The sequence below is a fragment of the Phocoena sinus genome, chromosome 9 (genome assembly GCF_008692025.1).
Source record: "Phocoena sinus isolate mPhoSin1 chromosome 9, mPhoSin1.pri, whole genome shotgun sequence".
Lineage (NCBI taxonomy): Eukaryota > Metazoa > Chordata > Mammalia > Artiodactyla > Phocoenidae > Phocoena > Phocoena sinus.
The window spans coordinates 89114767-89131700 of NC_045771.1; the positions used below are offsets into that span (position 1 = coordinate 89114767).

The following is a 16934-nucleotide window of genomic DNA, read 5'->3' on the forward strand; positions in this document are numbered from 1 at the left end:
CTCTTGATGACCTGTGCCATTTCTGGAAGGCACCCAACAAACACCTGAGTCCTGCAGGGCAGGAATGACATAGCTCTTCTGAGCATCCAGGGAGACGGGCAGCAGCATTGGCGGGTGGGTGGCTGGGCGCGCGGGGGGGCGTGTATATATACTTGGTGGAATGTCTCCTTAAGGGCCTCCAATGGCTGCAAGCTAAAAAGAGGTTACCTTGCCTGAAAAACTGCCTGAACTTAGTGGAGTAAGCTCTGACCATAATAAATGAATGCATTCTATTTTTAAAAGAAGGTTTGGGAGCTGTGGGGAGGTTGCGACAGTGGTGATGATGATGTTTGCAATAAAACCATTCTCATGTCCAAGACAGATTTCCTGGTTGACTATCAAAATGCATCCCGCCTCTTTCTTTTGTCTTCTTTTTTTAAGCTTCATTTTTAAGGAAAGAAAACTGCTAGGCCTGGAGATGTTCGCTTCCTACGAGCCCTCTCTGCCCACCGAGGAGGGTCTGGGTGCCAGGCTGAAGGCCGCCTGGTGTGAGTTCTTTCCCTTGGGCCTGGCGGAGTCAGACCCGTGCCCAGATCCACACCGGCACTCGTTCTGGCCTGGAACTGAGCAGGTTGTTTGGCTGGGGGTAGGAGCTGGCTGCCAAATGTGAAAGTGAGAGAGAAATAGCAAAAGACCCAATGAGACAAAACCACCAACAAAATGCAAAATCCCCAAAACACACAAAAAATGCCCGACCAACTTCAGATCAAGGTGCCGGCTGGAAGCCATGGTCATACTTCTGCCAGGAGGAGGAAGCCGGCCTCACTGCGCCCAGACAGGCCTATTGGATTGCCCCCTCTGCAGAGTGAAGATGAACTTTCCCTGCAGGGAGACAGCCAGGAGCGGGGGGCTCCGTCCACACAGTGAGACCCCCGCCCTCAAGAGAGCACCAGGCTCTGCCTTTCTTTCTGGACAGAGGGTGGAAAGGACATGGAGAGATTTTCAGGGTAAAATAACTGTCATTAGAATGCTCTGGGCCTGAGGTACTTTTAAGAAGTAAACTTTTTAAAAGTGACAGAGGTAAGATAGAGAAACTGAAACACATATAAACACAAAGTACAAAATGAAAATGACCCACAATTCTTGGGGCGCTTAGGAATTATGCTCATACCAGAGGACACAGCTTCACTCTCACAGGGCAGCTTACCCTGTACGGTGGACCCATGAACAACGTGGGTTTGAACTGTGCAGGTCCACTTACACACGGATCTTTTGCAATAGTACATACTGCAGTTCTACATGATTACAGGTTGGCTGAATCCACAAATACAGAGGAACTGCAGATACGGAGGGCCAACTAGAAATTATACAGGGATTTTTGACTGCGTGGAGGGTCGGCACCCGTAATCCCTGCGCTGTTCAAGGGTCAACTGTATTTTGTTTTTTCTGGTTGACATTTGATAAATGCCCAGAGTGTGTGAAGAAGTTATAAAGTTTATAGCTCTTCTTGGTCTTTTAGAGCAAGTAAAACTGCCGGATTTCCTTCTACAACAATCCCAAAGCAACTATCACCCACCTGGGGGCCCCTAAGCGCAACCATTGTCTTAAGGACTGGCCATGTGCACCTTTCTGGGTACCCTGAGGTACTCGGGCAACCAAGTAGATCGGAGAGAGACCCTTCAACACCCCATCTGCTGTGCCAGTCCAAGCGTTCCCAGATGGAAATTCCAATCTGCTTATGTGGGAAAGGCAGTTTCAGCCCCAGACCACAGAATCAACCTGGAAACCAACGAGACCAAAGGATGGAGATGGGCAGACAGCACCAAGGCGACTGTCCCAAGCCTGGCCTGAGCTACTGGGAGATATCACGGTGGATTGCCCGACTCTGCTTTCCGGAACCCAGGGGCAGTTCGGCCTGTCAGTGTGAGGACAAGACCCTCTGAATCCACAGACTGCTGAGGGGTTGCAGAGCCTCCTGCCTTGGGGTCACTAAGGTAACTGCTGCTCAGGGCTGGGCTGAGCGAGGTACCACATCTGGCCCGGGATTAAGAGAACCAGTTCTCCCCTGTATTTTTAGGGGCGGGGGAGGTTCCTGTTGGCAGGTAAACTCCGTGTCTCCCTTAAAACGAAACAGACCTGCTCTATGATAAGAAAGCAACACTCCCTCGTTCTGGACGCAACTCAACTGCAATCTGATCACGAGCCAGACTCGAAGGACACAGACACGTACCTGAAAGTCTCCTGTAAGGCTTGTTGTTGTTTTTGGTGCCATTTTGGTGTTTCTTGTCTACGGTGGCAGACAAAATTCCTTTGCCATTTAAGATCTTCTCTGGGGAAGGTGGCACTGACTTGGACATCAAGACCGGCTTAATGACAGGTGGGGTGGAGACGGCAGAGGATGAGGTGGAGCAGAAAGTGACCGCAGTAGTGGTTGCAGAGTTCATTTTGACATTGGCACCATCTGCCTTCACTAGGTTAGGAATTTTCTCTAAACTGACTACGGGAACCGGAACACTGAAAAATAAATGAACAAACACACACAATTGCCTTCTTTGATTCATCTGGTCTGCTGAGAAGATATGCCTGCTTATCATTATCAGGACACTTCCTTATCACTTATTTATACTCCTCCTATACGAGAGCAGCAGGATTCCAGTTCTGAAGGGAGGGAGATGCACGCCTTGGAAAGGACCAAGAGCGGGTGTGAGGCTGGCACAGCGCCAGGGATGGCATCAGAACTGATTACCTCCTGGACCGGTTGTCCCCGTAGATCCTGCAGCTCCCCCTTTCTCAGTCCCTTTAGTCGGCAGTCTCTGAGACAGCACCTTGGGCGGAACAAGGCACCTGCTGTGAAGTTCAGGAAACGATGCTGTCTGTCCACGAAGGCCGTTGTGCCACGGAGCCGTGTGCTGAATCACGCCCCCTCCCCCCCGCTGCTCGGCTGGTCTCCCACCCAGGCGATCGGGCCTGACATCTGTTTAGCTCAGAGCTCACACAACACGGAGGCATGGCTGCGGGCCAGCGTGCCACGCTATACACTGTCAGAGGACTTCTGGATCACTCATATCCCGGGGATGGGCTCAAATTGAGTGAGCCGCCATGGAACATTATCTAATATTCCATTTTAGGCAGCTAGTTATGTAAATAGGCAATTCTCAAGGCTGGCAGGTGAGAGGATGAATTTTAAGAAGACAGAGCACAAAGGTGTATGTGTTTGCTCTTCAGAGTCTGTCACCTTAGCCCCACTTCCCTGCCATTTCTCCTGTAACGGATATGCATTTGATTTCTGTGCATTTCATGCTGGATGACCCTGTGTCTGGGGGGCGGTGGAGAACTCTGTCTTGGGGTCTGAAAAGATGAGATGAGATGAAAAAGCTTTGTTTTGGTTCCTGAACTAGATTCCCTTTCCTCCTTGCAGGGGGGCAGAATGGGAACAACTTCAGCCCCCCAAGTCATTTCTGAGCTGAGAGTGAAGCCGACTTAGCTATCTGAATGCCAAATGGGCTAGAAGAGGGCTTAGACATGCCTGCAGACAATGGAGGACATGAAAGACAGGCTGGTTTTGCAGGTGAGGAGTCTTATCTGCCCACATGGCTGGCTGGCTCTCCCTTCCCTAAGATTCATTCACAGATCATTTCTTTGATCAATTTGTTCATGAAATTATTTCAGCAACCCCTCAGCCCCTGCCCCTTTGCTGACTGTGGAACAGGATCCCGCATGTTATTTATAGGCCTTTGCCAGTGAGAAGGGCACTCAGTAGCGGAGCACAATGCTCCCAGACATGAGACTTCACCCCAGGACCATGTGCTTTCTTGGCCCGGGGAAGCGTGGGGTGGGACTTCAAGTCCCACGTGAGGGGAAACTGGAACAGTGGTTTTTAGTTAGACACCAAGTCACTGACAGTTCAGCCTTTGATGAGTGTTTCAATCACCGAGATATAGCTGCACTGCTGCTACTTTCTAGTTAATGGCAATTCTCAAAGCACTCCCCTATCGCTAAAGAAGAGCACAAGAAGCCCTTGAAAAGTCAGAACACTGAGAAGCTGCAAAGATATTACCTGGTGAAATTAGTGCTGCGCTCCCGATTTCTTCCAAATGGTAAAAAATGCAAAGCCATGGGATATGGAATACGTCCAGGCTCATTCCTTCACTCAATTTTAAAAGACACAAATTATAGAAACCAGAGTCGCTAAGAGATATTTGTTCATAGCATTATTTACAGTGGCCAAAAGGTGGAAGCAACCTAAATGTCCACTGATGGATAAATGGATAAACAAAATGTGGTATATATATACAATGGAATATTATTCAGCCTTAAAAAGGAAGGAAGTTCTGACACATGGATAAACACTGAGGACATTATGTTAAGTGAAATAGGCAAGTCAGAAAAAGGTGAATACTGTATGATTCCACTTGTATGAGGCACCTAGAGTGGTCAAGTTCATAGAGACAGAAAGGAGAATGGTGGTTGCAGGGGAGTATCCAGTTTAGCGGTACTGTTTAGCGGGTATCGAGTTGCAGTTATGCAAAAGCTGAAGAGTCCTGAAGATCGGCTGTACAACAATGTGAATGTACTTAATACTCCTAAACTGTACTTTAAACACGGTTAACATGGGAAATTTTGTTACGTGTGTTTTACTATAGTTAAAAAAAAAATTTTAATGTACAAACCAAAAAAAAAAAAAAAAATCCCACAAACTACAAACTCATGTAACTTAAATTATACTACAATATCCTGACTTTAAAAATACATAAGAGCCTGCTTAAAAAGCTCTTGTTGATTTATCTGTCACTCTTGTTTTGACCTGCAGACTTTTATTTCTTTAGAAAAAAGTTAAACTTCAAGTGCTGATGTGAACACGTGGACTAGTAGCCAGGTGAGAAGATTCTCTAGCACGTGTGTGGCCTCCCCTCAGATAGTTCCTTGTGAAGCCAAGTGAGTTCAGGAAAGGAAATTAGGACCCTCACGCTCCAGATCCAGCTCTTGTCCCATGAGCCGGTCTGAGTTGTGTGCTGAGTACTCATGAGCTTAGCAGACAGAGATATGATGTTGGGATAGAATGATCCAGAGCAATTAGACCAACTGAAATAAATTTAAAAACCGAGTCAAGGGGTCCTCGGATGCTCACAGTACAGCCAGCATTTCTCCCCTGAAGTCACGGTCCAACTCCAGCAAGTCCCTTAAGGCAGCTACGAGAGCACAGGTGCAGCAGGTCCAGCCGCTGGAACAGTGCCACGTGACTCACCTCTCTGATGGTGATGCTTCTTCCTGACTGCGTGTTAGTGACTGAGCTTGAGCCAAGCCAGCGAATATGTGTGACTGACTGATCTCCTAATTTGGGATTCTCTCCACGACTTGAGCGTGGTCCACTCACAGCCTCTACTGCCAACGCTTCTGTAACTCCAGCTGGACTTCAATCCCAGTGCCCAGAGACAGGATGTGGGACTGAAGTGCATCAGAAACAAGAAGGGAAGGCTGATGTGTGGTCCTCTTGGATTGGAATGGGGGGTGTTAAGGAAAGAATGTTTCAAAGGGCTCCAAAGACCAGGTGAGGGGCGGAGCCACGGAGTAAAAAAACACCCCTGAAGCCAGGTAAGCAGCCACTTGGCAGTGGGAGGAGAAGCAAGATTGAGTTGCTGGGGTGGGAATTCTAAGGGTGTCCACTAGCTAAGGGAGAAGGGCTACAGACAGACAGGAGGACCGACTGCGGACCATCTCTGATCCTTTTTTCTTTTTATTTTTTTGTTTGCAGTACGCGGGCCTCTCCCGCTGCAGAGCATAGGCTGCGGACGCGCAGGCTCCAGCGGCCATGGCTCACGGGCCCAGCCGCTCCGCGGCATGTGGGATCTTCCCGGACCGGGGCACGAACCTGTGTCCCCTGCATCGGCAGGCGGACTCTCAACCACTGCGCCACCAGGGAAGCCCTGATCCTTTTCTCTTTAGCATCCTTTCTTTCCCCCAAGGGCTTTGGGCTTTCCCTCTAAGGCAACCTGCTTGTGGCCTGAACTGAGAAGGTACTTCTGCTGGGTGTTAAGAGAAGACAGGGAAGCAGGAAGCTCAGTGATACTAGCAAGGGTCAAACACATCCTTGGGGGAAATGAGAGAGAGAGAGAGACAGACACAGAAAGACCTTCCTAGTTAACTTTACCACCCTCATTCCCCAGCATAAATGTCAGCCACTGGTCCAGCTGAGAGAATTTAGTCTCCTTTCTTCACTACTATTGGCAACAGCCCCCAGATCCCAAACAGATGAACAAGGAACAAATGATCGCAAGAAGGTACCACAGGATTTGGAAAGCCAATCCCAGAGGTTTGATTTTTTTCAGCCCTGGCGAACATAAGACACTACTGAGAGCCCCAGGTCCTGTTTCACTTACATACAGACCCCAGCATGTGAGAGGGAGGGCAGCTGCCCTAACACCATCATCTCAGGACTGCCTTCTCCTTTCTCCCATTGTCCCTTTTCCCACTCCCCTCCCTCCTCTGCCATCACCTCTCCCAGCCAATAAGTAGAGTGTTCTAGCCTGGGCAGCAGACCCTGAATAAGAGGCTCACTTTTTTCCATTTGGAAAGAAGCCAAAAGATTCTGACCCCTGCTGTCACAGTTTGAGCAACTCCCAATTTGTGTCAAATCACAGGAGCCCCAGCACCTCCATGTGCTGCTAGGAGCTGGGAGGGGTGGAGAAGGGGCAACACCCAGATTACTAACTAAGCAATTTATTAGCCTCTTTGCTTAGTTCCCCCTAAGTTTAACAAAAGCCCCTCGAGTTCCTGTCCTTTCAATCTTAAGGGATGCACTTACACACTCACCGAGGTCTCACAGTTAGTTGCATTTATCAACTCACTATTGTCCTTTCTTTGAGAAACAAGATTTGAAAGGGAAAGACGTGTCCCCACTCTTCCTGCTGCTTTCATAATGCCTGTTTTGTTTGCTTGGGAGGAACTCTCAGGGAGCCCAGGGCTGCAGCTTGTCCCCCTGCTGTGTCTAATATACTGGGAGCACTTATCTCCTTGCTGTCTTTGCGCCTCTGTCCCGGGTCCCCAGAAGGGATCCCACAGCCGAGAACAGTCCCCCCTCATCTTCCTTGCTGGATCTACCTTGCTTCTTTATGCTGCTTCGGCTGCCGGCGTCTTCTTCCTGGGTGCTTGGCCTGTCTGAATTTACCTTTCTGGACCAAGGAGAGCCCTCTGGCTTTAAGAAAAATGATTCTCCTGGCACCAGGCAGAATCCCCTCCCCGCCCAGTGATGTCTGCAAAAGAGCAGAGGTGGAGAATCTTATGGTGCCGTTTCAAGGGCCACCAACGTGTTGCGGGACAAGCTGCTCTCTCCCTCCAGCTATGCTTTCCTGGCGATCATGATTTATCCTTCCATCATCAACAGATAAGCCTTAAAAGAATGGTCCAGAAAATCTTTAGGCCTGCGGAAATCATCGCCAGCCCTGTTCCACTTAGCAGCACAGGGGAAAGATGGAGTTCACAGGCAGGAGCCTGAAGACATATGGTATTTGTGCTGTGGGCTACATGTCTGATGAGAGTTCTCAGCCATCTGATTTCTTCCCACCAATTCCTTCCACTAAGGCCCATGAGCCTGTGTTTCTGGTCTGGCAGAATTTTGAGGATCTCTGACTCACTGGCTGACCCTTGAAAGGGTCATCTCACCCAGCCTCTTGCCTTCCAAGAAGGGATAGTAGGTAAGTCATCCCAAAGCAAAAGGAATTGACCTTATTTTAAAAGGCCCTCAGAGAAGGAATTCTCCTTGGCTCTCTTGGATGCATTTTGGGGGCTGCTATCAGGCCATTAAGTCAAATTTAGATTCTTTAAATTGAAGGAATGCTTGGGACATGCTTGAAGTCTGGGAGTCAGGCAATCCCTAAGAATCAGCCTAAATAACAGAGCTGCAAAGTCCTATTTTGGTACAATAGACACAGGAAGTGCTATATAAATCCTGACGAATGAATGCATAGTATTTTTTTCAATCTGGAAAACGTCTGGGAAAACTTTCAGAAAGCCAATTTGTCAACACCTGAAGCAAACAGTAAACACGGTAATCAACCACCGAGCACGGGAAATAAGGAAATCTGCCAGATTAACATTATTCTGCGGCCGAGTGTCAGGCCTGGTGGGCAGAGAGGAAGCACCATGCATAATCTCTCCTGGCCTTTGCACAGTTTTGGATGCCCTCCCACATAACACACCCTCAGCAAGCTGGCAAAATGTGGTTAGACCACACAGCTACTGGGGGTGAGTGGCCCTGGCAGCTGAGGCAAAAAAAGACTGGTTAGCAGCGTCTTGTGCCAGCCCAGAGTCGTACCCACAGGAGCTCGCAGGGGCCCATCGCTGGCCAAGAAGATTAAAGTGTGTCAAGAAGATTCATCAGTGACTTGGGTGATAGGTCAAGATCTCATCCATCAATTGCGGGAAGAGGCGGTTAGTTGCTGGGAAGAATGATGTGGGACTTTCCCTTAGGAGGCAGGGAGAAATGAACAAGCTGACGCTGACAAATTGTAAACGCGGCCAGAGGCAGGAAGGATCGAATCAGGGAGAACAAGTAGGGCTGAGTTGGGGGTCTGTGCCTTGTCATTGTTCTGGTAAGGTCATAGAATGTGGAAGGTGTTGCAAGATAACTTAGGGTAATGGTTAGGAATACAGGCTTTGAAATCAGACAAACCTAGATGCAAATCCTGCCTTTTCTATTGCTAGATGCATTATGGTGGGAAAGCCATCTGACTTCTGTGGGAATTAAAAGATGGCGGTCAGGGCTTCCCTGGTGGCGCAGTGGTTGAGAGTCCGCCTGCCGATTTAGGGGACACGGGTTCGTGCCCCGGGCCGAGAAGATCCCGCATGCTGCGGAGCGGCTGGGCCCGTGAGCCATGGCCGCTGAGCCTGCGCTCCGCAACGGGAGAGGCCACAGCGGTGAGAGGCCCGCGTACCGCAAAACAAAACAAAACAAAACAAAGATGGCGGTCAGCCTGGCAAGTGGATGAGCGGGGCCTCTGTTCCACCTCACCTCCTCGGCAGCGTGGCCTCGCAGTGCAAAGCCCAGGCAGGCACGTGAGGCTGCCCTGCCTGGCTCATCTCAGAATTTCACTACTCTGGCTTCAGTTTCCTTATCAGGAAAATGAAGGTCATGACAGGTATCTGAAGTGATTGACAGGGATAATACATATACAGTGCTTAGCATGGCGCTTGGGCACATAGCTGGTCCTCAATAAATTGCAGCAAAAACAAAAAGGGGGAGAGGATCACGCCGTCCCCTCTCCCTACTGCCCCTGATGCTTCTGGGGTGCAAGTCACTGTCACCATCAGAACTTTTTGTCCTCTTAGCCCTTCTGGTCCCATGATGGGGGGAGGGGTGGAAGAGGATGTGGGGGCATGAGTGGAAGATGGGTGGGAGCAGATGGCCCTCCATATTTACCCAGAGTGGAGGACCACTTCTTGGGGGTGCACAAGGGGAAAGACAGAGCCGAGTAAGAAGGCTTTTCAGCCTCAATCCCTTTCCAGGAGCCCTCAGCCCTACTTCACAATCCCACCTGCTTCTCTATCTCCAGTCTCCTAGGCACTGCCCAAGCCTGCACTAGTGGTGAAAGCTCCCACCTGCATACACATTCTAGAAGAGTGAGAGGAACTCCAGCCTCCTCTCATACGAACACGTAGTCTCCTGCAACCCTGACTTGTGTGAGGCAATGGGGGTCCTTGCTGGCCCTAAGACGCCGTCTGGAAAAAGAACTGTATGTGCCCCCTTCTAGGCTGTTCCACATTCCCTGGAAGCAGGAAGTTCCAGCATCAGCCTCTGTTTAGTGTCTCCGACACTTCTGTTAATCAGGGCTTCCCAGGGCAAGGAGCTCAGAAGGTGGTCTCCGAACCCAATGAGAGATCAATGGGCACTAAATGCCCTGACATTCCTGGGGAGTCATAATACCCCAAGATCGTGGGAAAAATCAGCAAGCCAGAGGAGAGAGGAAGATAACGAAGGGAAAACAGTCCTGGCACAGTAGAGGGTACATGAAGCTGGACAGGCTGTCTCCGGAGTGCACTGGGGACCAGCCTGCCTGCAGGGGTGCAGCCCCGGGCAGTGAGTCCGGGTGGAATTTAAGACAAGCCCAGACCAAACCAACCATACCTGCTCTACATGTGAGAACGAAAAGCCTCACAATGAAAATGAGTACCCAGTGAAATTCTCATCAAGGCATAAACGGTATCAAGGGCCTTTCAGGGCAGGATTTCAGATGAAGGAGATCAGGAAGCAAGTGGATTCTGGAGGGAGCGATGGTGCAGGGCAGAACGGAGCCCTCAGCGCCGGCCCAGTCCAGACTCGGCTCAGGAGTTGCCAAGTGGGCGCGCTCCCGCCTGCAGCCACCAGAGGTCATCGGCTCCCGCTGCTGGAGCTACAAGCTGCCCCCGCCGGCCGGGCCTACCCCTCGCCTTCCAGAGCCCGCGCAGCCAGCACGTTCACTGCCTCCCTCAAACCCTGCAGCCAACACCGCCCCAGAGGGAGAGACGGGACCCTCACGGAACATCTTCCATCCCCCTGCCAGGGAAGGCGGGGAACCGGGACCGGGGATCAGGCCCTCCAGCTTTTGGTTTCAGGAAGCTTGTTCTGAGCATAGCATCCCTGGCTGCCGTCAGCGCCCGAGCCTCTGCTCCCAGCTTCTTTCACAGGGCCACTTCCCCAGGAAGCATCTTTCCTCTCGACCTCTTCCTCCTTCTCCGTATTGGAATCCAGAACTGGGCAGGCAGCCCCGCACCCAAGCCACCTCCATCCAGGAGGCCAAGCCCTACAGCAGACTCAGGAAATGCTTTGCCCCGAATTAAATACACTTTGCGTTTTTAAAAAGCTCTGCGTTAGCAACATCACCATCCAGTTGGAGACCTTCCCCCACGGTGTCACCCTTTCTGCGTCACCACTTCAGGCCTCGTGCTCACCGTCATCACGGCTTGCCTGAACCTGTATCGAAATCCCATCATCATCCAGCCTCTCTCTGTGCTCAATCCATCTCCACCAATGCAAATCCGACCCTGCTATCCTGCTGCTTAGAAGACTTTGTGGGCTCCCCACTGCCCAGGGGACCAAGTCCAACCTCGCAGCTGACCCCCAACGGTTCCCGCCCCGGGCACCTTCTCCCAGCGCCTCGCGGGACTCTAGCTCCTGGAACACTGTGTCCGTTCGCCTGGCTCTGGGCCTTTGCGTGGGTGGGCAGTTCCTTCTGCTGCCGTGCCCGCCTCCCTCCTCAGGGTGAACACGCCCCCATCTGCCCTGATCCGGATGACGGGTCCTCTCCTCCCTCAGCGCTGGCTGTGCCTTCCTTGGTCTTTCTGCCACACTTATCACAACAAAGAGCAAGGTTTTAGTTCTAAGACTCTGTGGCCCGGCCAGGCCGTGAACTACCCGAGGGCGGGGAGCTGGACCAAGTGCATACATCACTCTGGAGTTATCCCAGCGACATACATACTATTTAGCACTTAGGCTCAATCAGTGTTTGATGACTGAGTCAGTGTTTGCAGTGAAGGTTAAATCACATAACACAATACGAAGCAAAGCAGCTCTCTAGCAGCACAAATGCTTTAGGAAAGGACCAGCCTGCAGCTGTCTCTCTTCTTGGTAGACGAGCCATGGCGATGACAACACTGCAGGGGTGTTGTCGACCTCCCCCCCATCCCTCATGCCTCTCACTCGCCCTTGCCACGCACACACTGAGCACTGCCAGGCGCTGGGCGGTAGGCTGCGCCCACACGGGAGGTCGTGTTTCCTCCTCACCCTTAATTTATAGATGAGGAACCTGAGGCTTAGAAAGGTTGACCCAGGGCATTCGTTCAGCAAAGTGAAGGGCGAGAAAGGGGTTGAACTTCAGGGAGCTCTAAGGGCGGGGATCTTTATCACAGCCCCAGCTCCACCCCTGTGCAGCCGTGTATACCACCTCAGGGAGATCTGTTTCCTCATCTCATCACCGAGCAGCCTTGAGGCGCAAAAGGGAGTGGGGCTATTGGGATTTCCCTGGCGGTCCGGTGGTTAGGACTCTGCGCTCTCACTGCTGAGGGCCTGGGTTTGATCCCTGGTTGGGGAACTAAGATCCCACAAGTCTCCCGGTGCTGCAAAAAACAACAACAAAAAACAAACAAGAAGCAAAAAGAAACTGAAAAAAAAAGGGAGTGGGGCTACGAAGGCATCTAAAAATTACAATGTGCTCTGCAGATATGAAGGACCATGCCTTCATGGCTCAGACTCTCTATCTCCAGTCATGCCACTTCTTTTCTCTCCCCAGCTGTCATAGCCTGTATTTTCCTTCCTTAGACTCTGGTCTCTATTTTTGAGCACTTCTGTGACTTGACGAGGTCAGTTGAGTTTACACTCAAGGAGCTGTCCATTGTTCTTCTGAAACTCAGGGAACAGGCAGCACTTAGAGGCTTAAGCTCCAGATGCCTCCCTGTCCTGGCAGGGACATTATCCCCTCTGGATGCCTGAATATCCTAACCTGCCTCCCTTCCATCCTCGTACCCACCTGCCCTTTCTATCCTGTGGCTCATCACGGTAACCTCTGACTGCTCCTTCAGTCCACCCGCCCTCCCTCCCTCAGCCTCTGCCCCATTCCATCTCCCTTGATACCCACGCCTGTACCACTAGGGGCAAAAACTGCCCTCCGAATGTGCCCCCCCTCATCTCGTGTGTGAGGGGCTGGATCTGTAAGTGGGAATCCAGGGAGGGACTTCTGTGGAACGCCATACCACCTCCTCACTTCCCTTCTGCCCAGGGTTTTCCTCATATGGTCAAGCGCATCCTGGGACACGACACGCAGGGGATGTGCTATGGTCATGACTGTAACTGCTGCCTCTAACTGAAAAGAAAATACCTTTCCCTTCTTGCCAGAGCACAGAGGGTTTTTCCTTTTTATCACCCAGGACCTAGTTCTCTCTTCCGAACTCTAATAAATTGTAACGGAGAAAGAGAATTTCATGATGGAAAATGGCACCCTGATTTCTCCTCGAGAACTCAAAAAATAATTATTTATACCTGTTGCTTCCTTTAGCATCTCTGTGAGGAAGAAGAAGGAGCAGTTGTACTTCACAGACCCCTTCCTTTGTTCACTCACTCATCGTACATTCGTTTGTGAAATATCTGCTGGACACCAGATTCCATGCTAAAAAAATGGGCATGCAGGAGAGGGCAGGGGAGGATAGAGATGCAAACAAGTACCATGGATGATGGTACCTGTTATAGTGGTATCTTGAGTGTTAATGGGAGCTTAGAAGAAGGAGCATCTCAGTCTGTATAAAAGTCCAGGAAGGCTTCATGGAGGAAGTGATGCTCATGCAGAGGTTTTTTTTTTTTTTTTTTTTGCGGTATGTGGGCCTCTCACTGTTTTGGCCTCTCCCGTTGCGGAGCACAGGCTCAGAGGCCACGGCTCACGGGCCTAGCCGCTCCACGGCATGCAGGATCTCCCGGACTGGGGCACGAACCCGTATCCCTGCACTGGCAGGCAGACTCTCAACCACTGAGCCACCAGGGAAGCCCGATGCAGAGATTTTAAGTATGTGTAGGGACAGGCAAGGAGGCTGCTCCTGGTAGGGGAAACAGCACACGAGGAGCTACAATGAGATCGGGACACCTGAAAAATGAAATGAAGGGGTTAAAACATTGGCAGTAGCCGTTGGACAAGTGGGAAATGCCAGATCATATATCTACCTCCAAAGGGGTTGAGCTTCTGTGGCAAACAACGGAGGGCCACTGAAGAATACTAGGCATGGCAGGGGCACTGCAAGAACCCTGCTGAGGGATCTGGGGTGGTCAGAGCGGTTAGGTCACCTGGAGGGTCTGCTGCAGCCCTTTGGGTCTCTAGAATTTTCCAGCCTCAGCCAAAGTCCTGAGGTCACTCCCTACGTCCTGTGGGAGCCATCGATACTGAGCCGTGGTCTTGCCCCCAGTTCAAGCCAACCCCAGGCAAGAGCCATAAGCCAGCCTCGTTTCTCCCACGGGGCCTCGCAGTTATCACCTCCTTCTCCATAAAGCGGCGGGAGAGCTTCCAGGGCGCTCCTACCGCACAGCCTCCGCTGCCCAGGAACACACGCCTCCCACCCTGAACACCCACAGGAGCCCTGCCTCTGTGAGAAGGGGGGGGCCCTCCTCCACCCGCCGCCGGGCACTCGCAAGGAGACCCGGGAGCTTGCCGATTTGTCTCTTGCTCTGGTTCATTTTCCTTCTGGAGAAGCAGGCTCATCGTCTGCATTTTTAATAGCTGAGCACATTTAGCATTCAGTACACAGTGGGCTGATACGGCCCAAAGAGAAGGCAGCAAGCCACGCAGGGGAGGAAAACCTCCTCCCTGCTCCCGCCCACATCAGTAGCTTGGTGGATTTGAGCTCCCCCATCTCCCACCGCGCTGGACCAGGGTGGCTGAAGCGGCAGCAGGTGGGAAAGTCCAGACCGGCTGATGCAGACCCCGTGTAAGGAGCTGGTTCTCTGGATGAGCAGCGACTCATAAGAAAAGCCTGAGACCCTCGTCTGAGCTCAGAAAGAGCCAGTCCTAATTCCCTCTTGACTTCCACCTGGGAAGTCTTACCCACCTCCCTCCACCTTTACGGGCTCCACGGGCTTCGGACAGGGTATTCTCTGGCCTCTGGCTCCCCCAGGGCTGGTCCCCACGGGCAGGACGGTGAATTAGTGGAGAAGGGCTCTGAGAGCCTGGGAGCTGGGCGAACCGTGGGTGCTGCTAGGCAGATCTACAGGGGACAAGGCTGGTAGCACAGGGATGCCCTGTTTCCCCACTTTGTTCTAATGCAGTTACTTTTTAACCTCTCCAGGCACAGAAGGGAGAAAACAACAAATCCACGGACCATTTAACCTTATGTGAGATGGCAGGAGGTGGGCCTGAACTTAGGAGCGGTGTTTTATGGCCGGACACGTGAATTTGAGCTACTTGGAAAAGGGCGTGTTGCTAACCTGCTGTTAATCTCATCTAAAGGCCATGACCCAACCACCTGCAGGCAAGGCTTATGCTTTGGCCTTTGGATGCAGAGCTCCTCGAAGCAGGGAACAGAGTTTGGGCAGGGGATTCTCTACATGGCCAAACTGGGTCCTCTGGGTCTGCCCCCACCAAACCCCTGGCAGCAGCAGGCGAATGTGAGAAAGCAGAGAGTTCCTTCCCCCTTGGAATTTAGCAACTCCTGAGGGGAGGACAGCATTAAAGAGACCCAAGGAGCCACCTTCACACACCTGTGAATCAAAGAACCAGAGGGTTCACCTGGCCCAGGTGTCCAGATTTGTGCTGTCTGATACAAGAGCCACTAGCCATGTGTGGCTACTGAGCACGTAAGATGTGGCTGAGGATCTGAACTTTAATTTTTATTTAATTTTAATTCATTACAATTTAAAAATAGGTACTTGATTCAGTTATAAGAAAATGTTTTAAGTATGTTTTGGAACAACTTAGTATGCAAATCTATTTTATAATCGCTGTTTTTTTTTTAATGAAGTCTAAGTATGGATCAAGTATTTCCAGTGATAATTTAGTGTCCAAGTTGAGGTGTGCAGTTACGTATAAAACACACACAGGATTTTGAAACTTAAGAAAAAAAAAAAAGAACAACCTATCTCATTGATTATATATTGAAATAATACTGTGGTTATATTAGATTTAATAAAACATATTGCTCAAAATTAATTTCACTTGTTTCTGATCACTTTTTCCAGCGTGGCTACTAGAAAATTTTAAATTACATGTGTGGTGCACATTACATGTGATTGGACAGTGCCAGTCTAAACAATTCTAGATAAAGGCTTAACCGTCTCCAGGAATGGAAATCTTATGATGCTTTCCAATGGTCAGATCCATTTCATTCAGTTCAACAAATATTTACTGACAAGGGGACTGTGTTTGCTGAGTGTGAGGACCTGCCATGTGAGAGGCCCCGCAATTACCACGGAGCAGAAGGAATACAGAGGTCTAATCTGTAGCACCACAGAATGAGTCACAGGTGAGGCAAAAACGAAGTACAGCGGGGATTAAAAGGAGATGCTAGTGTATCAGGTGGCTGGCAACAAGGAAGAGAATGAGAGAGAAAGGCTTTGAGAAGAAGGTGGTCCCTGGGATGGGCAGTGAGAAGCAGGCAGGGTTTGGGCCAGGAGAGAATGGACAGGATGCTGTGGAAGGAAGCCTGCTTCCTCCGGTTCCTCCCCTCTTCGGACCCCATTCTCCAGGGCCCTGCCCTTGATTCCTGCTCTTTTTAATAAGCCACATATCTTCCCGGGAATCCCCATCTGTATCACGGCTTCAATGCCTGTGTCTACGCTGACTACTCTCAAATCTCCATTCCCAGCCCATGCCTCTCTCCCGACCTCTGGGACCAAACACTCAATGCCCAGCGGACATCTCCATGTAGGTATTCCTCAGATACTTCAAACTCCATGGACTCCCCGGCTGAACTCATCCTCTCCTCTCCACCCTAGACTCTGGCCCTTTCTGTCCTTCTCTTGAGGGAGTGGCAGGACCAGTGACCCAGCTGTCCAAGCCAGGAACATTACCCTAAACACTTCCCTTGCATTACGAGCCCTAATACAACCAGCCCCAAAGTCCTGTGGGGTTTTCCTCAGTTCCTCTCCCACCTGGCCCCTTCCACACACGTCCACTACCGCTGCCTGGGTCCAGGCTGTCACCACGCCCCACCTGCGTTATGCAAAAGCATCCTCACTCTTCTGGCTGCTTCTTGAGTGGCCCTTAATGCCATCCTTTATACAGCTGTTGGGGGGTCTTAGTACCATTGAAAACTGCTCCTCTGACAGCTCCATGCAGCTTTCAGGGTGAAGCCCAAAGTCCTGAAATTAGCTCATACAGCAGAACTTTATAACCTGGCCCTCATTCACCTACTCAGTTTCATCTCCTGCCTCTCCCCACAAGCAAGTATTTCTGCATGCTCTGTTCCCCTTGCCTGGAACACCCTCCCCATTTTTTTTTTTTAAAAAAAAA

General features: G+C 50.8%; 1 protein-coding gene across 12 annotated transcripts in view; it reads right to left on the bottom strand.

Moving 5' to 3' along the window:
- Positions 1-16934, bottom strand: part of ATXN7L1 (ataxin 7 like 1) — a 245234-nt gene that overhangs the window by 36918 nt on the left and 191382 nt on the right. For 11 of the 12 annotated variants that reach the window (XR_004351335.1, XR_004351334.1, XR_004351336.1 and 8 more), the window contains one exon: positions 2210-2493. Coding sequence is in view for 5 of the 12 variants with exons in the window: in XM_032642217.1 (XP_032498108.1) it covers positions 2210-2493 (284 nt within the window). In the remaining 7 variants the exon portion in view is untranslated. Of the gene's footprint in view, positions 1-2209; positions 2494-16934 lie in introns of those variants that run through there. The other variant, XR_004351338.1, reaches the window with a different exon arrangement.